Here is a 24,795-nt window from a genome sequence, read left to right as displayed (position 1 = left end):
CTCTGGCCGGCAGGTGACGCTAGTATATGTGTGCCCGGTACAGTGCGCCCTACGGCCGGCAGGTGACGCTAGTATATGTGTGCCCGGTACAGTGCGCCCTCCAGCCGGCAGGTGACGCTAGTATATGTGTGCTTGGTACAGTGCGCCCTCCGGCCGGCAGGTGACGCTAGTATACGTGTGCCCGGTACAGTGCGCCCTCCGGTCTGTAGGTGACGCTAGTATACGTGTGCCCCGTACAGTGCGCCCTCCGGCCGGCAGGTGACGCTAGTATACGTGTGCCCCGTACAGTGCGCCCTCCGGCCGGTAGGTGACGCTAGTATATGTGTGCCCCGTACAGTGCGCCCTCCGACCGGCAGGTGACGCTAGTATACGTGTGCCCCGTACAGTGCGCCCTCCGGCCGGTAGGTGACGCTAGTATATGTGTGCCCCGTACAGTGCGCCCTCCGGCCGGTAGGTGACGCTAGTATACGTGTGCCCCGTACAGTGCGCCCTCCGGCCGGTAGGTGACGCTAGTATACGTGTGCCCGGTACAGTGCGCCCTCCAGCCCGTAGGTGACACTAGTATATGTGTGCCCGGTACAGTGCGCCCTCCGGCCAGTAGGTGACGCTAGTATACGTGTGCCCGGTACAGTGCGCCCTCCAGCCGGTAGGTGACGCTAGTATATGTGTGCCCAGTACAGTGCGCCCTCCGGCCAACAGGTGACGCTAGTATACGTGTGCCCGGTACAGTGCGCCCTCCGGCCGGCAGGTGACGCTAGTATATGTGTGCCCGGTACAGTGCGCCCTCCGGCCGGCAGGTGACGCTAGTATATGTGTTCCCGGTACAGTGCGCCCTCCAGCCGGCAGGTGACGCTAGTATATGTGTGCTTGGTACAGTGCGACCTCCGTCCGGCAGGTGACGCTAGTATATGTGTGCTTGGTGCAGTGCGCCCTCCAGCCGGCAGGTGACGCTACTATATATGTGTGCCCCGTACAGTGCGCCCTCCAGCCGGCAGGTGACGCTAGTATATGTGTGCTTGGTACAGTGCGACCTCCGTCCGGCAGGTGACGCTAGTATATGTGTGCTTGGTGCAGTGCGCCCTCCAGCCCGTAGGTGACACTAGTATATGTGTGCCCGGTACAGTGCGCCCTCCGGCCGGTAGGTGACGCTAGTATACGTGTGCCCCGTACAGTGCGCCCTCCGGCCGGTAGGTGACGCTAGTATACGTGTGCCCGGTACAGTGCGCCCTCCAGCCGGTAGGTGACACTAGTATATGTGTGCCCGGTACAGTGCGCCCTCCGGCCGGTAGGTGACGCTAGTATAGGTGTGCCCGGTACAGTGCGCCCTCCGGTCTGTAGGTGATGCTAGTATACGTGTGCCCCGTACAGTGCGCCCTCCGGCCGGCAGGTGACGCTAGTATACGTGTGCCCCGTACAGTGCGCCCTCCGGCCGGTAGGTGACGCTAGTATATGTGTGCCCCGTACAGTGCGCCCTCCGGCCGGCAGGTGACGCTAGTATACGTGTGCCCCGTGCAGTGCGCCCTCCGGCCGGTAGGTGATGCTAGTATATGTGTGCCCCGTACAGTGCGCCCTCCGGCCGGTAGGTGACGCTAGTATACGTGTGCCCCGTACAGTGCGCCCTCCGGCCGGTAGGTGACGCTAGTATACGTGTGCCCGGTACAGTGCGCCCTCCAGCCCGTAGGTGACACTAGTATATGTGTGCCCGGTACAGTGCGCCCTCCGGCCAGTAGGTGACGCTAGTATACGTGTGCCCGGTACAGTGCGCCCTCCAGCCGGTAGGTGACGCTAGTATATGTGTGCCCAGTACAGTGCGCCCTCCGGCCAACAGGTGACGCTAGTATACGTGTGCCCGGTACAGTGCGCCCTCCGGCCGGCAGGTGACGCTAGTATATGTGTGCCCGGTACAGTGCGCCCTCCGGCCAGCAGGTGACGCTAGTATATGTGTTCCCGGTACAGTGCGCCCTCCAGCCGGCAGGTGACGCTAGTATATGTGTGCTTGGTACAGTGCGACCTCCGTCCGGCAGGTGACGCTAGTATATGTGTGCTTGGTGCAGTGCGCCCTCCAGCCGGCAGGTGACGCTAGTATATGTGTGCCCCGTACAGTGCGCCCTCCAGCCGGCAGGTGACGCTAGTATATGTGTGCTTGGTACAGTGCGACCTCCGTCCGGCAGGTGACGCTAGTATATGTGTGCTTGGTGCAGTGCGCCCTCCAGCCCGTAGGTGACACTAGTATATGTGTGCCCGGTACAGTGCGCCCTCCGGCCGGTAGGTGACGCTAGTATACGTGTGCCCCGTACAGTGCGCCCTCCGGCTGGTAGGTGACGCTAGTATACGTGTGCCCGGTACAGTGCGCCCTCCAGCCGGTAGGTGACACTAGTATATGTGTGCCCGGTACAGTGCACCCTCCGGCCGGTAGGTGACGCTAGTATACGTGTGCCCGGTACAGTGCGCACTCCAGCCGGTAGGTGACGCTAGTATATGTGTGCCCAGTACAGTGCGCCCTCCGGCCAACAGGTGACGCTAGTATACGTGTGCCCGGTACAGTGCGCCCTCCGGCCGGCAGGTGACGCTAGTATATGTGTGCCCGGTACAGTGCGCCCTACGGCCGGCAGGTGACGCTAGTATATGTGTGCCCGGTACAGTGCGCCCTCCAGCCGGCAGGTGACGCTAGTATTGGTGTGTGCTTGGTACAGTGCGACCTCCGTCCGGCAGGTGACGCTAGTATATGTGTGCTTGGTGCAGTGCGCCCTCCAGCCGGCAGGTGACGCTAGTATATGTGTGCTCCGTACAGTGCGCCCTCCGGCCGGCAGGTGACGCTAGTATATGTGTGCCCCGTACAGTGCGCCCTCCGGCCGGCAGGTGACGCTAGTATATGTGTTCCCAGTACAGTGCGACCTCCAGCCGGCAGGTGACGCTAGTATATGTGTGCTTGGTACAGTGTGACCTCCGTCCGGCAGGTGACGCTAGTATATGTGTGCTCCGTACAGTGCGCCCTCCGGCCGGCAGGTGACGCTAGTATATGTGTGCCCAGTACAGTGCGCCCTCCGGCCAACAGGTGACGCTAGTATACGTGTGCCCGGTACAGTGCGCCCTCCGGCCAGCAGGTGACGCTAGTATATGTGTGCCCGGTACAGTGCGCCCTACGGCCGGCAGGTGACGCTAGTATATGTGTGCCCGGTACAGTGCGCCCTCCAGCCGGCAGGTGACGCTAGTATATGTGTGCTTGGTACAGTGCGCCCTCCGGCCAGTAGGTGACGCTAGTATACGTGTGCCCGGTACAGTGCGCCCTCCAGCCGGTAGGTGACGCTAGTATATGTGTGCCCAGTACAGTGCGCCCTCCGGCCAACAGGTGACGCTAGTATATGTGTGCTTGGTACAGTGCGACCTCCGTCCGGCAGGTGACGCTAGTATATGTGTGCTTGGTGCAGTGCGCCCTCCAGCCGGCAGGTGACGCTAGTATATGTGTGCTTGGTACAGTGCGCCCTCCGGCCGGTAGGTGACGCTAGTATACTTGTGCCCGGTACAGTGCGCCCTCCAGCCCGTAGGTGACACTAGTATATGTGTGCCCGGTACAGTGCACCCTCCGGCCAGTAGGTGACGCTAGTATACGTGTGCCCCGTACAGTGCGCCCTCCGGCCGGTAGGTGACGCTAGTATACGTGTGCCCGGTACAGTGCGCCCTCCAGCCCGTAGGTGACACTAGTATATGTGTGCCCGGTACAGTGCGCCCTCCGGCCAGTAGGTGACGCTAGTATACGTGTGCTTGGTACAGTGCGCCCTCCAGCCGGTAGGTGACGCTAGTATATGTGTGCCCAGTACAGTGCGCCCTCCGGCCAACAGGTGACGCTAGTATACGTGTGCCCGGTACAGTGCGCCCTCCGGCCGGCAGGTGACGCTAGTATATGTGTGCCCGGTACAGTGCGCCCTCCGGCCGGCAGGTGACGCTAGTATATGTGTTCCCGGTACAGTGCGCCCTCCAGCCGGCAGGTGACGCTAGTATATGTGTGCTTGGTACAGTGCGACCTCCGTCCGGCAGGTGACGCTAGTATATGTGTGCTTGGTGCAGTGCGCCCTCCAGCCGGCAGGTGACGCTAGTATATGTGTGCCCCGTACAGTGCGCCCTCCAGCCGGCAGGTGACGCTAGTATATGTGTGCTTGGTACAGTGCGACCTCCGTCCGGCAGGTGACGCTAGTATATGTGTGCTTGGTGCAGTGCGCCCTCCAGCCCGTAGGTGACACTAGTATATGTGTGCCCGGTACAGTGCGCCCTCCGGCCGGTAGGTGACGCTAGTATACGTGTGCCCCGTACAGTGCGCCCTCCGGCCGGTAGGTGACGCTAGTATACGTGTGCCCGGTACAGTGCGCCCTCCAGCCGGTAGGTGACACTAGTATATGTGTGCCCGGTACAGTGCGCCCTCCGGCCGGTAGGTGACGCTAGTATACGTGTGCCCGGTACAGTGCGCACTCCAGCCGGTAGGTGACGCTAGTATATGTGTGCCCAGTACAGTGCGCCCTCCGGCCAACAGGTGACGCTAGTATACGTGTGCCCGGTACAGTGCGCCCTCCGGCCGGCAGGTGACGCTAGTATATGTGTGCCCGGTACAGTGCGCCCTACGGCCGGCAGGTGACGCTAGTATATGTGTGCCCGGTACAGTGCGCCCTCCAGCCGGCAGGTGACGCTAGTATATGTGTGCTTGGTACAGTGCGCCCTCCGGCCAGTAGGTGACGCTAGTATACGTGTGCCCGGTACAGTGCGCCCTCCAGCCGGTAGGTGACGCTAGTATATGTGTGCCCAGTACAGTGCGCCCTCCGGCCAACAGGTGACGCTAGTATACGTGTGCCCGGTACATTGCGCCCTCCGGCCGGCAGGTGACGCTAGTATATGTGTTCCCGGTACAGTGCGCCCTCCGGCCGGCAGGTGACGCTAGTATATGTGTTCCCGGTACAGTGCGCCCTCCAGCCGGCAGGTGACGCTAGTATATGTGTGCTTGGTACAGTGCGACCTCCGTCCGGCAGGTGACGCTAGTATATGTGTGCTTGGTGCAGTGCGCCCTCCAGCCGGCACGTGACGCTAGTATACGTGTGCCCCGTACAGTGCGCCCTCCGGCCGGTAGGTGACGCTAGTATATGTGTGCCCCGTACAGTGCGCCCTCCGGCCGGTAGGTGACGCTAGTATACGTGTGCCCCGTACAGTGCGCCCTCCGGCCGGTAGGTGACGCTAGTATACGTGTGCCCGGTACAGTGCGCCCTCCAGCCGGTAGGTGACACTAGTATATGTGTGCCCGGTACAGTGCGCCCTCCGGCCGGTAGGTGACGCTAGTATACGTGTGCCCGGTACAGTGCGCCCTCCAGCCGGTAGGTGACGCTAGTATATGTGTGCCCAGTACAGTGCGCCCTCCGGCCAACAGGTGACGCTAGTATACGTGTGCCCGGTACAGTGCGCCCTCCGGCCGGCAGGTGACGCTAGTATATGTGTGCCCGGTACAGTGCGCCCTACGGCCGGCAGGTGACGCTAGTATATGTGTGCCCGGTACAGTGCGCCCTCCAGCCGGCAGGTGACGCTAGTATATGTGTGCTTGGTGCAGTGCGCCCTCCAGCCGGCAGGTGACGCTAGTATATGTGTGCTCCGTACAGTGCGCCCTCCGGCCGGCAGGTGACGCTAGTATATGTGTGCCCGGTACAGTGCGCCCTCCGGCCGGCAGGTGACGCTAGTATATGTGTGCCCCGTACAGTGCGCCCTCCGGCCGGCAGGTGACGCTAGTATATGTGTGCCCGGTACAGTGCGCCCTCCGGCCGGCAGGTGACGCTAGTATATGTGTGCCCGGTACAGTGCGCCCTCCGGCCGGTAGGTGTCTTCCCGCGCTGTGAGGAGGGGGCCGCGGTGCTGGGGGATGAGGATGGCGGTGGTCGGGGCGCTGCGCACGGAGCTGGCGGAGGCTGTGAGCAGCTGCCGGGTGCTGGTGGTCGGAGCTGGAGGAATCGGCTGCGAGTTACTAAAGAACTTCTGCTCACCGGCTTCACCAACCTGGACGTGGTGCGGGTCCCGGGGCTACATGCGGGGGGATAGCGGGTTACAGGCGGGCCGGGGGGAGGGGACCTAACAAGGACCCGATCTGTGGAGAGCACCTCCCGTATACTCCAAACCCCCCCCCCCCCCCTTCTGCAGGGCATCACCCCCCCCCCCCCCTCTCCTCCTCCTCTGCAGGGTATCACCTCCCCCCCTCCTCCTCTGCAGGGTATCACCCCCCCCCCTCCTCCTCTTGCAGGGTATCACCCCCCCCCCCTCCCTCCTCTGCAGGGTATCACCCCCCCCCCTCCTCCTCTGCAGGGTATCACACCCCCCCCCCCTCCTCCTCTGCAGGGTAATCACACCCCCCCCCTCCTCCTCCTCTGCAGGGTATCACACCCCCCCCCCTCCTCCTCCTCTGCAGGGTATCACCCCCCCCCCCCCATCCCCTCCTCCTCTGCAGGGTATCACACCCCCCCCCCCTCCCCTCCCCTCCTCCTCTGCAGGGTATCACCCCCCCCCCTCCTCCTCCTCCTCTGCAGGGTATCACACCCCCCCCCCCTCCTCCTCCTCCTCTGCAGGGTATCACCCCTGAGTCCTGCCCCCTCTCAGCAGGACCTCCCTCCACCCCCCACACTTCTTCTCTGCAGGGCATCTTCATCCAGCCCCCCCTCTCCTGCAGGGCTGCCCCTCCCCGGGTACCGCTGTCCCCCCCCCCCTCCCTCTCCCCTGGTACCGCTGACCCCTCCTGTAGAAAGGAGTGATCGGTTCCTGTGTGAAGCTGTCAGTAACAAACGATGTCTTTGCTTTATAGATTGATCTGGATACAATAGACGTCAGTAACCTGAACAGGCAGTTTTTGTTTCAGAAGAAGCATGTCGGCCGCTCAAAGGCGCAGGTGAGTCGCCATGTTGTATGCGTGTGACCTGTGGGCTCTACATCAGTCACACAGACACTACAGTGACAGACACTCTGCATTATTGTCAGGGATTGTCCTGATTTGTGCTATTGCCTGTATACAAAGCCCATGATTACATACATAGCATTCTATATACACTAAGCAGCTGATACACCTGCACAGGGGATGGTCCCTGCAATGGGGCTTAGATTGGGTAGAGTAAGGTCCTGTGGTGATTCCCTGTCCTGCTCGGCGGTGCTGACGTGTTTTGCACTATGATGTTAGTAGTGTTCACTCTAGCTCCGGTGGCAGGCAGGGTGCCGGAACTAGAGAGGGCAACTTTGTGCGTGCGTGCAAAAAGGGGGTGTGGCCATAAAAGGGGGCGTGTCTATAAGACGCGTCCCCTTTTTCATCATACTTGGGGGCATGCCCGGTACTTACGGACACGCCGGTCAGCCCCCAAGCCCTGCAGACAGGTAGAACAGATGCCGGGTGCAATGCGTCCGGCGTCTATTCTCCAGTGGTGACCGGGTCACTGCACATTTCTTCCACCCGCGGGACACTGCGTCCCGCGGGTGAATGCACCCGCAGGCTGTGAGGGCAGGGTGCTTTTTGCCCTCCAGAAGGAGGGCAGGGTCGTGCACCCTGCTAAAACAGCCTAGCGGGAACGCTGTGTTAGGGTAGAGGTGTTATATAGCCCCTAGGAGGAGAGAGTTTGCTGTTTGGACCCTTAGAGCCATCGGACAGACCTGCTGTACTGAGAGCCTCGGGTGACATTATGTTTTCTTCATTTTAACTTCACCTCACACTGTCCTATAAATATAAGTGTAACACCTGTGGGCTGTGTGGTATCCAGTAACTCACCCTGCCTGCCCCTGCGCCCTGCCTGCGCACCGCCATACTGTACGATTGCTGCCCCTGCGCACCGCCATACTGTAAGATTGCTGCCCCTGCGCACCGCCATACTGTACGATTGCTGCCCCTGCGCACCGCCATACTGTAAGATTGCTGCCCCTGCGCACCGCCATACTGTAAGATTGCTGCCCCTGCGCACCGCCATACTGTACGATTGCTGCCCCCTGCGCACCGCCATACTGTACGATTGCTGCCCTGCGCACCGCCATACTGTAAGATTGCTGCCCCTGCGCACCGCCATACTGTAAGATTGCTGCCCCTGCGCACCGCCATACTGTAAGATTGCTGCCCCTGCGCACCGCCATACTGTACGATTGCTGCCCCTGCGCACCGCCATACTGTACGATTGCTGCCCCTGCGCACCGCCATACTGTACGATTGCTGCCCCTGCGCACCGCCATACTGTACGATTGCTGCCCTGCGCACCGCCATACTGTACGATTGCTGCCCCTGCGCACCGCCATACTGTAAGATTGCTGCCCCTGCGCACCGCCATACTGTAAGATTGCTGCCCCTGCGCACCGCCATACTGTAAGATTGCTGCCCCTGCGCACCGCCATACTGTAAGATTGCTGCCCCTGCGCACCGCCATACTGTACGATTGCTGCCCCTGCGCACCGCCATACTGTACGATTGCTGCCCCTGCGCACCGCCATACTGTAAGATTGCTGCCCCCTGCGCACCGCCATACTGTAAGATTGCTGCCCCCTGCGCACCGCCATACTGTAAGATTGCTGCCCCTGCGCACCGCCATACTGTACGATTGCTGCCCCTGCGCACCGCCATACTGTACGATTGCTGCCCCTGCGCACCGCCATACTGTACGATTGCTGCCCCTGCGCACCGCCATACTGTACGATTGCTGCCCCTGCGCACCGCCATACTGTAAGATTGCTGCCCCTGCGCACCGCCATACTGTACGATTGCTGCCCTGCGCACCGCATACGTACGATTGCTGCCCCTGCGCACCGCCATACTGTACGATTGCTGCCCCTGCGCACCGCCATACTGTACGATTGCTGCCCCTGCGCACCGCCATACTGTCTGATTGCTGCCCCCTGCGCACCGCCATACTGTAAGATTGCTGCCCCTGCGCACCGCCATACTGTAAGATTGCTGCCCCTGCGCACCGCCATACTGTAGATTGCTGCCCCTGCGCACCGCCATACTGTACGATTGCTGCCCCTGCGCACCGCCATACTGTACGATTGCTGCCCCTGCGCACCGCCATACTGTACGATTTGCTGCCCCTGCGCACCGCCATACTGTACGATTGCTGCCCCTGCGCACCGCATACTGTACGATTGCTGCCCCTGCGCACCGCCATACTGTACGATTGCTGCCCCCTGCGCACCGCCATACTGTACGATTGCTGCCCCTGCGCACCGCCATACTGTACGATTGCTGCCCCTGCGCACCGCCATACTGTAAGATTGCTGCCCCTGCGCACCGCCATACTGTAAGATTGCTGCCCCTGCGCACCGCCATACTGTAAGATTGCTGCCCTGCGCACCGCCATACTGTAAGATGCTGCCCCTGCGCACCGCCATACTGTAAGATTGCTGCCCCTGCGCACCGCCATACTGTACGATTGCTGCCCCTGCGCACCGCCATACTGTAAGATTGCTGCCCCCTGCGCACCGCCATACTGTAAGATTGCTGCCCCCTGCGCACCGCCCATACTGTAAGATTGCTGCCCCTGCGCACCGCCATACTGTAAGATTGCTGCCCCTGCGCACCGCCTATACTGTAAGATTGCTGCCCCTGCGCACCGCCATACTGTAAGATTGCTGCCCTGCGCACCGCCATACTGTAAGATTGCTGCCCCTGCGCACGCCATACTGTAAGATTGCTGCCCCTGCGCACCGCCATACTGTAAGATTGCTGCCCCCTGCGCACCGCCATACTGTAAGATTGCTGCCCCTGCGCACCGCCATACTGTAAGATTGCTGCCCCTGCGCACCGCCATACTGTAAGATTGGCTGCCCCTCGCGCACCGCCATACTGTAAGATTGCTGCCCCCTGCGCACCGCCATACTGTAAGATTGCTGCCCCTGCGCACCGCCATACTGTAAGGATTGCTGCCCTGCGCACCGCCATACTGTAGATGCTGCCTGCGCACCGCCATACTGTAAGATTGCTGCCCCCTGCGCACCGCCATACTGTAAGATTGCTGCCCCTGCGCACCGCCATACTGTAAGATTGCTGCCCTGCGCACCCGCCCTTACTGTAAGATTGCTGCCCCTGCGCACCGCCATACTGTAAGATTGCTGCCCCTGCGCACCGCCATACTGTAAGATTGCTGCCCCCTGCGCACCGCCATACTGTAAGATTGCTGCCCCCTGCGCACCGCCATACTGTAAGATTGCTGCCCTGCGCACCGCCATACTGTAAGATTGCTGCCCCTGCGCACCGCCATACTGTAAGATTGCTGCCCCTGCGCACCGCCATACTGTACGATTGCTGCCCCTGCGCACCGCCATACTGTACGATTGCTGCCCCTGCGCACCGCCATACTGTACGATTGCTGCCCCTGCGCACCGCCATACTGTACGATTGCTGCCCCTGCGCACCGCCATACTGTACGATTGCTGCCCCTGCGCACCGCCATGACTGTACGATTGCTGCCCCTGCGCACCGCCATACTGTACGATTGCTGCCCCTGCGCACCGCCATACTGTACGATTGCTGCCCCTGCGCACCGCCATACTGTACGATTGCTGCCCCTGCGCACCGCCATACTGTACGATTGCTGGCCCCTGCGCACCGCCATACTGTACGATTGCTGCCCCTGCGCACCGCCATACTGTACGATTGCTGCCCTGCGCACCGCCAACTGTACGATTGCTGCCCCCTGCGCACCGCCATACTGTACGATTGCTGCCCCTGCGCACCGCCATACTGTACGATTGCTGCCCCTGCGCACCGCCATACTGTACGATTGCTGCCCCTGCGCACCGCCATACTGTACGATTGCTGCCCCTGCGCACCGCCATACTGTACGATTGCTGCCCCTGCGCACCGCCATACTGTACGATTGCTGCCCCTGCGCACCGCCATACTGTACGATTGCTGCCCCTGCGCACCGCCATACTGTACGATTGCTGCCCCTGCGCACCGCCATACTGTACGATTGCTGCCCCTGCGCACCGCCATACTGTACGATTGCTGCCCCTGCGCACCGCCATACTGTACGATTGCTGCCCCTGCGCACCGCCATACTGTACGATTGCTGCCCATGCGCACCGCCATACTGTACGATTGCTGCCCCTGCGCACCGCCATACTGTACGATTGCTGCCCCTGCGCACCGCCATACTGTACGATTGCTGCCCCTGCGCACCGCCATACTGTACGATTGCTGCCCCTGCGCACCGCCATACTGTACGATTGCTGCCCCTGCGCACCGCCATACTGTACGATTGCTGCCCCTGCGCACCGCCATACTGTACGATTGCTGCCCCTGCGCACCGCCATACTGTACGATTGCTGCCCCCTGCGCACCGCCATACTGTACGATTGCTGCCCCTGCGCACCGCCATACTGTACGATTGCTGCCCCTGCGCACCGCCATACTGTACGATTGCTGCCCCTGCGCACCCGCCATACTGTACGATTGCTGCCCCGCGCACCCATACTGTACGATTGCTGCCCCTGCGCACCGCCATACTGTACGATTGCTGCCCCTGCGCACCGCCATACTGTACGATTGCTGCCCCTGCGCACGCCATACTGTACGATTGCTGCCCCTGCGCACCGCCATACTGTACGATTGCTGCCCCTGCGTCACCGCCATACTGTACGATTGCTGCCCCTGCGCACCGCCATACTGTACGATTGCTGCCCCTGCGCACCGCCATACTGTACGATTGCTGCCCCTGCGCACCGCCATACTGTACGATTGCTGCCCCTGCGCACCGCCATACTGTACGATTGCTGCCCCTGCGCACCGCCATACTGTACGATTGCTGCCCCTGCGCACCGCCATACTGTACGATTGCTGCCCCTGCGCACCGCCATACTGTACGATTGCTGCCCCTGCGCACCGCCATACTGTAAGATTGCTGCCCCTGCGCACCGCCATACTGTAAGATTGCTGCCCCTGCGCACCGCCATACTGTAAGATTGCTGCCCCTGCGCACCGCCATACTGTAAGATTGCTGCCCCTGCGCACCGCCATACTGTAAGATTGCTGCCCCTGCGCACCGCCATACTGTAAGATTGCTGCCCCTGCGCACCGCCATACTGTAAGATTGCTGCCCCTGCGCACCGCCATACTGTAAGATTGCTGCCCCTGCGCACCGCCATACTGTAAGATTGCTGCCCCTGCGCACCGCCATACTGTAAGATTGCTGCCCCTGCGCACCGCCCATACTGTAAGATTGCTGCCCCTGCGCACCGCCATACTGTAAGATTGCTGCCCCTGCGCACCGCCATACTGTAAGATTGCTGCCCCTGCGCACCGCCATACTGTAAGATTGCTGCCCCTGCGCACCGCCATACTGTAAGATTGCTGCCCCTGCGCACCGCCATACTGTAAGATTGCTGCCCTCTGCGCACCGCCATACTGTAAGATTGCTGCCCCTGCGCACCGCCATACTGTAAGATTGCTGCCCCTGCGCACCGCCATACTGTAAGATTGCTGCCCCTGCGCACCGCCATACTGTAAGATTGCTGCCCCTGCGCACCGCCATACTGTAAGATTGCTGCCCCTGCGCACCGCCATACTGTAAGATTGCTGCCCCTGCGCACCGCCATACTGTAAGATTGCTGCCCCTGCGCACCGCCATACTGTAAGATTGCTGCCCCTGCGCACCGCCATACTGTAAGATTGCTGCCCCTGCGCACCGCCATACTGTAAGATTGCTGCCCCTGCGCACCGCCATACTGTAAGATTGCTGCCCCTGCGCACCGCCATACTGTAAGATTGCTGCCCCTGCGCACCGCCATACTGTAAGATTGCTGCCCCTGCGCACCGCCATACTGTACGATTGCTGCCCCTGCGCACCGCCATACTGTACGATTGCTGCCCCTGCGCACCGCCATACTGTACGATTGCTGCCCCTGCGCACCGCCATACTGTACGATTGCTGCCCCTGCGCACCGCCATACTGTACGATTGCTGCCCCTGCGCACCGCCATACTGTACGATTGCTGCCCCTGCGCACCGCCATACTGTACGATTGCTGCCCCTGCGCACCGCCATACTGTACGATTGCTGCCCCTGCGCACCGCCATACTGTACGATTGCTGCCCCTGCGCACCGCCATACTGTACGATTGCTGCCCCTGCGCACCGCCATACTGTACGATTGCTGCCCCTGCGCACCGCCATACTGTACGATTGCTGCCCCTGCGCACCGCCATACTGTACGATTGCTGCCCCTGCGCACCGCCATACTGTACGATTGCTGCCCCTGCGCACCGCCATACTGTACGATTGCTGCCCCTGCGCACCGCCATACTGTAAGATTGCTGCCCCTGCGCACCGCCATACTGTAAGATAGATCATTATATTAGGAGATGACGTCTCTGGCCTCGGAGATGAGTATGGTATCAGCACACGGTATGGCAGCCTCCACTAATCGCCCAGCATCTGATTTTATCTGTTTTCTCCTCAGGTGGCCAAGGAGAGTGTCCTGCAGTTCTGCCCGGAGGCCAATATTACAGATTACCACGACAGCATCATGAAGTCAGTGCTCCGCGGCAATGGTGATGGGAAGGGGGGCAATAATGGGTCTGTGGCACAAAATGGTTCTTGTCGGGTAGATTGGGAACGTTCCAACTACGTTTCATGGACTTTATTAGTATTTATCCTAGGGAAGGCAGGGGGCGAGGCGGTTATCTAAGAAGGGCACTTGTGCCCATGCCCTAAAAAGGGGGGTGGTCACGGAGGTGAGGGCTGCCCCCAAGCTCTCCCCGCAGTGTGAACAGATGCCGCATCCATGCACTCGCCGGTGATTGTTTTACCAGAACACACGGGCAGGGTGTGGGGCCACGCTAAGACAGCCTAGGGAGGACACTGTTATCAGATTGACCTGTTGTGGGAATAAAGTGGGGACTAGCGCTCCCTACTGTATATTATAGGCCACCTCCGAATTCTGTGATGTAATATCACCAGGCTGGGTGCTTATATACAGGTCACAGATATTAGTATCCTATAATGACCTCACAACAACAGTCACACAGATATCTCTCCTTGGAGCCGTCAGCTTAGTGTAATGTCCCAGAGACGGGACCTATCGCTGCCTTGTGTATGATGTAACCTGCGTCACCTTCTTTTCACAGCGCTGAATACGACGTAGAATTCTTTAAGAAATTCACTCTGGTTATGAACGCGTTGGATAACAGAGGTACGCCATTTATGCTTCACGCCATCGCTCAGAGTTGATGTAAATTGCGCAGCTCAGTTTTCTATCCTATAACAGTGGAGTAATCCTTACAATGATCCCGTCTCACCATGGTTATTGCAGTGTCTGAGAGTTTGCTTTGTTTGATTCCTTTGTGTTTGTATAAATCAGTTTCATTATTTGCTGTAGTAGGTCCTGGACAGTGGGATATATTCCACCACTAGGGGGCACTCTTTCCTATAACCGCTGCTCCTTCATGTCTCCTGCTGCATATTGAGGCCTAGCCTCCTAGAAGGTGTTCCCGGTACCCCCTCGGTCTGCAAACTCCGTGTACTGTTCTGTCCCCGGCCACAGCTATAGGTCTCCTAGGTTGATATTTGCAGAATTTTGCTCACTTCGGTGGCTTGGGTATTGGGAGCTGAACAGTAGCCACAATCTCCCTGTCCTCATTGCGGATGTGGTTGGATCAGGATGACAATCATGCAGGCCTGTCCTGTTGTGGTACGGGTTGTCTCGCGGCTAAAGCCACACTTGATAAGTGACGTCGGCAGTATGTCATGGTGTGTTGCAGGCCATGTTTGCGGAGTGACTAGCTTTTTATCCCCAGCATACTGTTTCATATATTGCCTCCTCTATGAAGGCTGGTTTCCGTAGGACGGTCCAGGCGTCGGGCGTTCCACGTCTCTGGGTGATCGTGGCTTTGGGTTATATCGTCATCTGTTCCTTTTTCCAACCCCCTCAATGCTGAATCTTTAGGGCGATGGGACCAATCCGCCCAAACAACCCTACTTCCTAATAGTGATACACGGCCGGCTGTCTGTCCCCCTGAGGAAAGGATCCGATGGTGAATACACAAATCTATTGTCCCTTCAATACACTGCAGATATCTATAGACCATAAAGTACATTTTTCATTGACTGCCGGAAACCCCTTCATACGCTGTCATACAAAACGCTTTGTCATTTTCATACATTTCCTTCCTATAATGTCCGTCCTGCTGAGGTCGGGAACAGACCCCTGGTATTGTGTGACTAGTCCTGGGGTTCAGGTGCTGCATGCAGAGTGACTGAGCGCTCCGGGGACACTCGCTGCATTACATCTGATGTTATCCAGGTCTGGAGGGGTGACTCTCTAATTCAGTTACCCCATGTAGTTCTATGACCCTCTCTCTGTAATTACAGCGGCACGGAACCACGTAAACCGGATGTGCCTGGCTGCCGACATTCCCCTGATAGAAAGCGGGACGGCCGGGTACCTGGGACAGGTCACCGTTATTAAGAAGGTTTGTACCTATGTTTTGTGCTCAGACAATGGCAGCTACAGCGGATTGTCAGACCGCAGGCCCAGAATAACAATCCCGGGGTTTAGTGTAGACTGTGATGTACATTTGTCCTATAGGGACCATGATGTAATGGGGTTAGGCAGTGGGAAGCTTGTTCTCTCACCCACAGCGCTGTATACTGTATGCTCACTGTGCCTAAATCTGTATCTCTAGGGCGTCACCGAGTGCTACGAATGTCAACCCAAACCCACCCAGAAGACCTTCCCCGGCTGCACCATCCGGAACACTCCGTCGGAGCCTATACACTGCATCGTGTGGGCAAAGTACCTGTTCAAGTAAGATGTGGTGATGTCTGTATTATAAGCAGCCCGCACGTGAATTTACCTCATTATCACAGAACTGCCACAGGGAAGCATTATATAAGGTTACTGGGCTGAAGTAGAGGCACTGACAGAGTAATGTTATCCTATTAGACATGCAGGTTACTTGTTCTCATTGTAATTACTGATTTCAGTGTGTAATCGTATATATCCACCACCAGGTGGCACTGCTCTCATTAGAAATCATACACATCGTATACACACTGACACGTTATACTGTTCAGTTTCCTGGCTCGGTGTGTTAGTACCACTAAGTGGCTCACTGGTTAAATGCACAACTTTAATGGGACATAGGCTTCAGGCACCAACCCTAGTGGTTGTTCTGTGTTTTTGTAGAAGTTCCCCTTGTCCCGTCATACTCCTTTGGTGGAACCCCACCGTTTAGCTCCTGATAGTGGCGTATGTATGGGACTTGTCACTTCTGGAGATCAGACACAGTGCCTAGATATAAAAGCTGCCCCCCCCCCCCCCCCCCCCTATATGAAGCGCTGGTCATGGGGCCTGATTCTGCGTCGCACAAAATGCCGATGTTCATCTAAGTTGGTGTGAGTTTTTGGAACTGATTTTGCATCAAAATCCCTAAAAAGTTGCACGGCCCATGCGTCCTGCAATGTGCACGCATAGCGCCGCAGGACTCACTGAGCCGCACTGATGCTGGAGTGTACGGGGAGGTGACAGGGAAGTGGATATGCAGGTGCGAGAAGCTATTCCGTCTGATGGGTGCGTTACGGGAGTGTCACAGGTGTTATATATGTGGTTGGGAACACAGTGCCATAATTGCATACATTACAGGCCATCGTCTGACCACGATTCTGCGCCTAGCATGGGGCTTTCCGATTGTTGCGACTGCAGCTCCCTCGGTGGTCCTGCGTACGGCACAGCAGGGAGGGCTCCCTCGGTGGTCCTGCGTACGGCACAGCAGGGAGGGCTCCCTCGGTGGTCCTGCGTACGGCACAGCAGGGAGGGCTCCCTCGGTGGTCCTGCGTACGGCACAGTAGGGAGGGCTCCCTCGGTGGTCCTGCGTACGGCACAGCAGGGAGGGCTCCCTCGGTGGTCCTGCGTACGGCACAGCAGGGAGGGCTCCCTCGGTGGTCCTGCGTACGGCACAGCAGGGAGGGCTCCCTCGGTGGTCCTGCGTACGGCACAGCAGGGAGGGCTCCCTCGGTGGTCCTGCGTACGGCACAGCAGGGAGGGCTCCCTCGGTGGTCCTGCGTACGGCACAGCAGGGAGGGCTCCCTCGGTGGTCCTGCGTACGGCACAGCAGGGAGGGCTCCCTCGGTGGTCCTGCGTACGGCACAGCAGGGAGGGCTCCCTCGGTGGTCCTGCGTACGGCACAGCAGGGAGGGCTCCCTCGGTGGTCCTGCGTACGGCACAGCAGGGAGGGCTCCCTCGGTGGTCCTGCGTACGGCACAGCAGGGAGGGCTCCCTCGGTGGTCCTGCGTACGGCACAGCAGCGTTATCTCCTGTAATTGCAGCAGCTGGGACAATGAGTATGATATAATATGGGGGGGGGGTCTGTTGTAATCGTGCTGCGGGTCGGGGGCATCAGGTTGATGTATAGATGCTTGAGGCCCTCTGGTGTTGTCTCTGCAGCCAGTTATTTGGGGAAGAAGATGCTGATCAGGAGGTTTCTCCAGACACCGCTGACCCGGAAGCCTCCTGTGAGTATTTCCGTGTGACCACACGTCGTTATTACAGCGCATGGGGACATGTGTCCAGGTGGGTTATTAGCCTCTGATTCCTGCTTCCTCTCCCAGGGGAGCCCACAGAGGCCGCAGAGCGAGCCAATGCATCCAACGAGGACGGAGACATCAAACGCGTTTCTACCAAGCAGTGGGCCAGGTCTACAGGGTATGATCCGGTGAAGCTGTTTAACAAGGTAATTGAGCCAATCGCTTTAATTGTGACCATGACATCTAGGGGGGGTTTCCTGGAGGCAGCTAAGTGATGGGTCTGTGGATGGGAAGTTGGCAGATTCGTTTGTACAAAGAGGCCATTCAGATGGTCCAGGGCAGGGGACAGAGTTTGCACTTGCCTCTCGTCTACAATAACCAATTAAACAATCTATTGGGAAGGGTTTTAGTGATGTAAGATTCGGTGAGAGGCGCAGTGTTCTGGGATGGGATTAGGTGATGTATTGCTTGGTGAGAGGCCGGTGCACTGGGATGGGTTTAGGTGAGGTAAAGGTCGGTGAGAGGCGCTGTGTTCTAGGTGGTTTAGGTTATGTAAGACTCAGTGAGCGGCGGTGTAGTGGGATGGTGTTAGGTGATGTAAGACACGGTGAGAGGCGGTGTATTGGGATGGTGAGAAGCGGTGTATTGGGATGCTGTTAGGTGATGTAAGACTCGGTGAGCGGCGGTGTAATGGGATGGTGTTAGGTGATGTAAGACTCGGTGAGCGGCGGTGTAATGGGATGCTGTTAGGTGATGTAAGACTCGGTGAGAGGCGGTGTATTGGGATGGTGTTAGGTGATGTAAGACTCGGTGAGCGGCGGTGTAATGGGATGTAAGACTCGGTGAGCGGCGGTGTAATGGGATGGTGTTAGGTGATGTAAGACTCGGTGAGAGGCGGTGTAGTGGGATGGTGTTAGGTGATGTAAGACACGGTGAGAGGCGTGGTGTATTGGGATGGTGAGAAGCGGTGTATTGGGATGCTGTTAGGTGATGTAAGACACGGTGAGAGGCGTGGTGTATTGGGATGGTGAGAAGCGGTGTAATGGGATGGTGTTAGGTGATGTAAGACTCGGTGAGCGGCGGTGTAATGGGATGGTGTTAGGTGATGTAAGACTCGGTGAGAGGCGGTGTATTGGGATGCTGTTAGGTGATGTAAGACTCGGTGAGCGGCGGTGTAATGGGATGGTGTTAGGTGATGTAAGACTCGGTGAGCGGCGGTGTAATGGGATGCTGTTAGGTGATGTAAGACTCGGTGAGAGGCGGTGTATTGGGATGGTGTTAGGTGATGTAAGACTCGGTGAGCGGCGGTGTAATGGGATGTAAGACTCGGTGAGCGGCGGTGTAATGGGATGGTGTTAGGTGATGTAAGACTCGGTGAGAGGCGGTGTAGTGGGATGGTGTTAGGTGATGTAAGACACGGTGAGAGGCGTGGTGTATTGGGATGGTGAGAAGCGGTGTATTGGGATGCTGTTAGGTGATGTAAGACACGGTGAGAGGCGTGGTGTATTGGGATGGTGAGAAGCGGTGTAATGGGATGGTGTTAGGTGATGTAAGACTCGGTGAGCGGCGGTGTAATGGGATGGTGTTAGGTGATGTAAGACTCGGTGAGAGGCGGTGTATTGGGATGGTGTTAGGTGATGTAAGACTCGGTGAGCGGCGGTGTAATGGGATGGTGTTAGGTGATGTAAGACTCGGTGAGAGGCGGTGTAGTGGGATGGTGTTAGGTGATGTAAGACACGGTGAGCGGCGGTGTAATGGGATGGTGTTAGATGATGTAAGACTCGGTGAGAGGCGGTGTAGTGGGATGGTGTTAGGTGATGTAAGACACGGTGAGAGGCGTGGTGTATTGGGATGGTGAGAAGCGGTGTATTGGGATGCTGTTAGGTGATGTAAGACTCGGTGAGTGGCGGTGTAGTGGGATGGTGTTAGGTGATGTAAGACTTGGTGAGCGGCGGTGTAGTGGGATGGTGTTAGGTGATGTAAGACTTGGTGAGCGGCGGTGTAGTGGGATGGTGTTAGATGATGTAAGACTTGGTGAGCGGCGGTGTAATGGGATGGTGTTAGGTGATGTAAGACTTGGTGAGCGGCGGTGTAGTGGGATGGTGTTAGGTGATGTAAGACTCGGTGAGAGGCGGTGTAGTGGGATGGTGTTAGGTGATGTAAGACTCGGTGAGCGGCGGTGTAATGGGATGGTGTTAGGTGATGTAAGACACGGTGAGCGGCGGTGTAATGGGATGGTGTTAGATGATGTAAGACTCGGTGAGAGGCGGTGTAGTGGGATGGTGTTAGGTGATGTAAGACACGGTGAGAGGCGTGGTGTATTGGGATGGTGAGAAGCGGTGTATTGGGATGCTGTTAGGTGATGTAAGACTCGGTGAGAGGCGGTGTAATGTGATGGTGTTAGGTGATGTAAGACTCGGTGAGCGGCGGTGTAGTGGGATGGTGTTAGGTGATGTAAGACACAGTGAGAGGCGTGGTGTATTGGGATGGTGTTAGGTGATGTAAGACTCGGTGAGAGGCGGTGTATTGGGATGGTGTTAGGTGATGTAAGACTCGGTGAGCGGCGGTGTATTGTGATGGGGATAAGTGATATAAGGCTCAATGAGAAGCTGTTTATTGGGATGTGGTTCGGTGAGAGGCGTGGTGTATTGGGATGTTTGGTAAGTATAGGTGAGAGGCGGTGTATTTTGAAGGGTTTAGGTGAGGTAAGTATAGACGAGAGGCGCAGTGTCCTGGGAAGAGTTTGTAAGGAGTGGTGGCGTAATGGGAGAAGTTTTAGCTGAGAGTTTAGGTAAGGATAGGCGAGAGGTGGTGTATTGGGAGGAGATTGGGTAAGCATAGACCAGAGGCGGTGTATTGGGAGGCAATTAGGTAAGGATAGGCGAGAGGTGGTGTATATTGGGAGGAGATTAGGTAGAGAGGCGATGTATTGGGAGGAGATTAGGTAAGGATAGGCGGGAGGTGGTGTATTGGGATAAGTTTAGGTAAGGATAGGCGAGAGGTGGTGTATTGGGAGGAGATTAGGTAAGGAGAGGTGAGAGGTGGTGTATTGGGAGGAGATTAGGTAAGGAGAGGCGAGAGGTGGTGTATTGGGAGGAGATTAGGTAAGGAGAGGCGGGAGGTGGTGTATTGGGAGGAGATTAGGTAAGGAGAGGTGAGAGGTGGTGTATTGGGAGGAGATTAGGTAAGGATAAGCGAGAGGTGGTGTGTTGGGAGGAGATTAGGTAAGGAGAGGCGGGAGGTGGTGTATTGGGAGGAGATTAGGTAAGGAGAGGCGGGAGGTGTATTGGGAGGAGATTAGGTAAGGATAGGCGAGAGGTGGTGTATTTGGAGGAGATTAGGTAAGGCGAGGTGGTGTATTGGGAGGAGATTAGGTAAAGAGAGGCGATGTATTGGGAGGAGATTAGGGTAAGGAGAGGCGGGAGGCGATGTATTGGGAGGAGATTAGGTAAGGAGAGGCGGGAGGTGGTGTATTGGGAGGAGATTAGGTAAGGATAGGCGGGAGGTGGTGTATTGGGAGGAGATTAGGTAAGGAGAGGCGGGAGGTGGTGTATTGGGAGGAGATTAGGTAAGGAGAGGCGGGAGGTGTATTGGGAGGAGATTAGGTAAGGAGAGGCGGGAGGTGGTGTATTGGGAGGAGATTAGGTAAGGAGAGGCGGGAGGTGGTGTATTGGGAGGAGATTAGGTAAGGAGAGGCGAGAGGCGGTGTATTGGGAGGAGATTAGGTAAAGCGAGGCGGTGTATTGGGCGGAGATTAGGTAAGGAGAGGCGATGTATTGGGAGGAGATTAGGTAAGGAGAGGCGAGAGGTTGTGTATTGGGAGAAGATTAGGTAAGGATAGGCGAGAGGTGGTGTATTGGGAGGAGATTAGGTAAGGAGAGGCGATAGGTGGTGTATTGGGAGGAGATTAGGTAAGGAGAGGCGGGAGGTGGTGTATTGGGAGGAGATTAGGTAAGGAGAGGCGAGAGCCGGTGTATTGGGCGGAGATTAGGTAAGGAGAGGCGGGAGGCGGTGTATTGGGAGGAGATTAGGTAAGGAGAGGCGAGAGGTGGTGTATTGGGAGGAGATTAGGTAAGGAGAGGCGAGAGGTGGTGTATTGGGAGGAGATTAGGTAAGGAGAGGCGAGAGGTGGTGTATTGGGAGGAGATTAGGTAAGGAGAGGCGAGAGGTGGTGTATTGGGAGGAGATTAGGTAAGGAGAGGCGAGAGCCGGTGTATTGGGAGGAGATTAGGTAAGGAGAGGCGAGAGGCGGTGTATTGGGATGATACAATTCAGGTTGGTCCTGTTCACCTTCCTCCTTATTTGCAGCTTTTCAAAGATGACATCCGCTACCTGCTGACCATGGACAAGCTATGGAGAAAGAGGAAGCCCCCAGTTCCCCTGGAATGGGCCAACATGCAGAACAGCGGTAATTCCTGCGCATACAGCGGAGCCTTATCTCTCTACGTACTTTCATTGTGTCGTGTCTGAGTGTGGGGCAGACAATTGTGTTATTATACATTATGGGGGTGACGTCGTGCTTTCCTTACCTTATGGGGGTGACGCCCTGCTCTCCTTACATTATGGGGGTGACGCCCTGCTCTCCTTACATTATGGGGGTGACGCCCTGCTCTCCTTACATTATGGGGGTGACGCCCTGCTCTCCTTACATTATGGGGGTGACGCCGTGCTTTCCTGGCTTCCACAGAAAAATGTTCTTCGGAGAAGAAAAAGGAGCTTTCCTCGGTGGGCCTGAAGGACCAGCAGGTTCTGGACGTTGCCGGCTACGCTCAGCTCTTTTCCCAGAGTGTTAAGACTCTAAGGAAGCAGATATCTGAGAAGGGAGATGGGGGAGAGCTGGTCTGGGACAAGGTGAGAGGATCTCGTCTCTTGTAATAAATCCTGTGCGTGTTCTTCATATTGTACGGTAATTGCAGCAAGGTTGCGTGTTCTATGTAGTGCTTAGGCCGATGTTTTCCAAACACAGTGCTCATGGCTCACCCGCAGTCCAGGTACTAAGGATATCCATGGCATCACTATGACCTCATTCAGTTTGATTTACCCACCTGTGCAGGGATATCCCTAATGCCTGGTCTGTGAGTGGGCCATGAGGACGGAGTAATGTACAGTTTTGCTGATATTCTCATATTTCCCCTGTTATTGTACGTTGTAGACGATTGCAGGGAAAGAAAGTTCTGTCATTTGTAACATCGTTATCTCACCTGGTGGATCTAAGATCGTTATTTTCTACTTCAGGGTCCATAGGGGGTCCACAGGGTTGACCTTGGGGTATAGCTGGATCTGGATCCATGGGCACCACGCAGTTAAAGCTTTAGCTGCTCCCAGGATGCACTTGGGTCCGTCCTCCTCTATACCCCGCCCCCGGCCACAGCACCTCAGTTTGAGTTGGTGCCCGGCCGGAGTCGGGTCACCTACGCAGGGGGGCTGCAGGAGCAGCCCCCAAAAGCTTTCTATTTTTATTTAAAAAAAAAAAAAAGAGCCCGTTAGATTTTTATTTTAAAACAGAGGCTCTAGTGTGGCAGCGACGGGCTGTCTATGCAGACGCCCACGCTGCCGCTCTCCTTCCCCGCTGGCGCCGCAACGCCAGTACTGCACTGGGGATCGCGGCGGGAGGCCAGAGTCCGTACTAGCCGGACTCTGGGTCCCTCCCTGGACTGCTGCCGGAGTCGCCGGGGACAAGGTAAGCCGCGAGTCGCCGATTAGTGGCGGCTCGCGGGTTTTGCCTGCAAATGCAGTCCTTTGCCCCCGGTCCTAGGGGACAGACCGGGGGCCGCTAGCGGTGGCGGCGGGCTCCCCCTCTGAGGAGGAATAACCCGTGGGACCACTAGACCACCAGGGATATATGGCAAGCGGGATGCCGGCAAGCCCTGGGGTTAATATGCTAGCCAGGGGAGGAAGCCTTCCCTGTCAGCGGCTCCTCCCCTCAGCTCAGCGCGCCTTTCAGCACGGAGTCTGGCGTCGCTGAGCTGCAGATTCCTCGCCCACTCCTCCTCTGAGGTCTCCAGCGGCCATTTTCTCACAGTGGCAGCGCAGATCTTCAGGGAGCACGCAGACCGGTCCCCCTGTGTACCTCTCCCCTGATTAAGGACAGCGTACACAGCACTATAGCCCTCCCAGACACTGAATCTGGGCAGGTTGATTGTAGTGTAAAGGTGCAGTGAGTATATCTTCTGCAGTATGTGACTTTTGCTAGTGCTGCCTGTCTGTGCTTATTTTCCGCTTACTGTCAGCTTATACCTGTCCCTTTCTACTTCAGGGTCCATAGGGGGTCCACAGGGTTGACCTTGGGGATATAGCTGGATCAGGATCCATGGGCACCACACAGTTAAGCTTTTAGCTCCCAGGATGCACTTGGGTCCTCCTCTATACCCCGCCCCCGAGCCACAGGCACCTCAGTGTAAGCTGGTGCCCGGCCGGACTCGGTCACCGCGCAGGGGGGCTGCAGGAGCAGCCCCCAGAAGCTTTTTATTTTCTAATAGATTTTATTTATTTTAGTTTCTCTTTTTACTACAGATGGCAGCGAAGGGCTGTCTATACAGACGCCCACGCTGCCGCTCTGATCCCCGACTGGCGCCGCGACGCCAGTACTGATCTGGGGATCGCGGCGGGAGGACAGAGTCCGTACTAGCCGGACTCTGTCTACCTCCCAGGACTGCTGCCGGAGTCACCGGGGATTCAGGTAAGCCGCGCGTCGCTGGCTAGCAGCGGCGCGCGGAATACCTTAAATGCAGTCCTTTAGCCTCCGGTCCTGGGGACAGACCGGAGGCTGCTGGCTGTGGTGGCGGGCCCCCCCCCATAACCCGTGGGACCACTAGACCACCAGGGATAACCGGCAAGCGGGAAGCCAGCATCCCTGGGGTTAATGGCCAGCCAGGGGAGGAAGCCTTCCCTGTTCAGCGGCTCCTCCCCTCAGCTCAGCGCGCTTTTCAGCCTGCATGTCTAGCGTCCCTGAGCTGCAGTTCACTCGGCCACTCCTCCTCTGAGGTCTCTGGCGGCCATTTTTTTCTACATGTGGCAGCGCAGATCCCTCAGGGAGCACGCGGACCAGTCCCCCTGTGTACCTCTCCCCTGTTAGGACGGCGTACACAGCACTATAGCCCTCCCAGACACTGAATCTGGGCGGTTGAGTGTAGTGTAAAGGTGCAGTGAGTATATCTTCCTGCATGGTATGTGACTTTTGCTAGTGCTGCTGTCTGTATTTTTCTCTTATTACTGTCAGCTTATATCTATCTCTTTCCTTCTTCCTTAGCCCTACAGGTGTGGAGGAGGGGCTTTTCTACTAACCTCACATAT

The 24,795-nt window shown here is 57.5% G+C and overlaps 1 protein-coding gene across 1 annotated transcript in view; it reads left to right on the top strand.

Moving 5' to 3' along the window:
* The first annotated feature begins 5,860 nt into the window (after positions 1 to 5,860).
* Positions 5,861 to 24,795, top strand: part of UBA2 (ubiquitin like modifier activating enzyme 2) — a 40,523-nt gene continuing 21,588 nt past the window's right edge. Inside the window, exons 1-10 of the mRNA XM_088463125.1 lie at positions 5,861 to 6,033; positions 6,821 to 6,904; positions 13,439 to 13,509; positions 14,106 to 14,170; positions 15,349 to 15,449; positions 15,663 to 15,784; positions 17,423 to 17,490; positions 17,587 to 17,708; positions 21,811 to 21,910; positions 22,190 to 22,353. Coding sequence (XP_088319251.1) covers positions 13,505 to 13,509; positions 14,106 to 14,170; positions 15,349 to 15,449; positions 15,663 to 15,784; positions 17,423 to 17,490; positions 17,587 to 17,708; positions 21,811 to 21,910; positions 22,190 to 22,353 — 747 coding nt within the window. The 5' untranslated portion in view covers positions 5,861 to 6,033; positions 6,821 to 6,904; positions 13,439 to 13,504. The remainder of the gene's footprint in view (positions 6,034 to 6,820; positions 6,905 to 13,438; positions 13,510 to 14,105; positions 14,171 to 15,348; positions 15,450 to 15,662; positions 15,785 to 17,422; positions 17,491 to 17,586; positions 17,709 to 21,810; positions 21,911 to 22,189; positions 22,354 to 24,795) is intronic.

This window comes from Taudactylus pleione, unplaced genomic scaffold (assembly GCF_031769625.1).
Source record: "Taudactylus pleione unplaced genomic scaffold, aTauple2 ptg001318l, whole genome shotgun sequence".
In the NCBI taxonomy this organism is placed as follows: Eukaryota; Metazoa; Chordata; class Amphibia; order Anura; family Myobatrachidae; genus Taudactylus; species Taudactylus pleione.
This window is presented reverse-complemented; position numbering and strand designations above follow the sequence as displayed.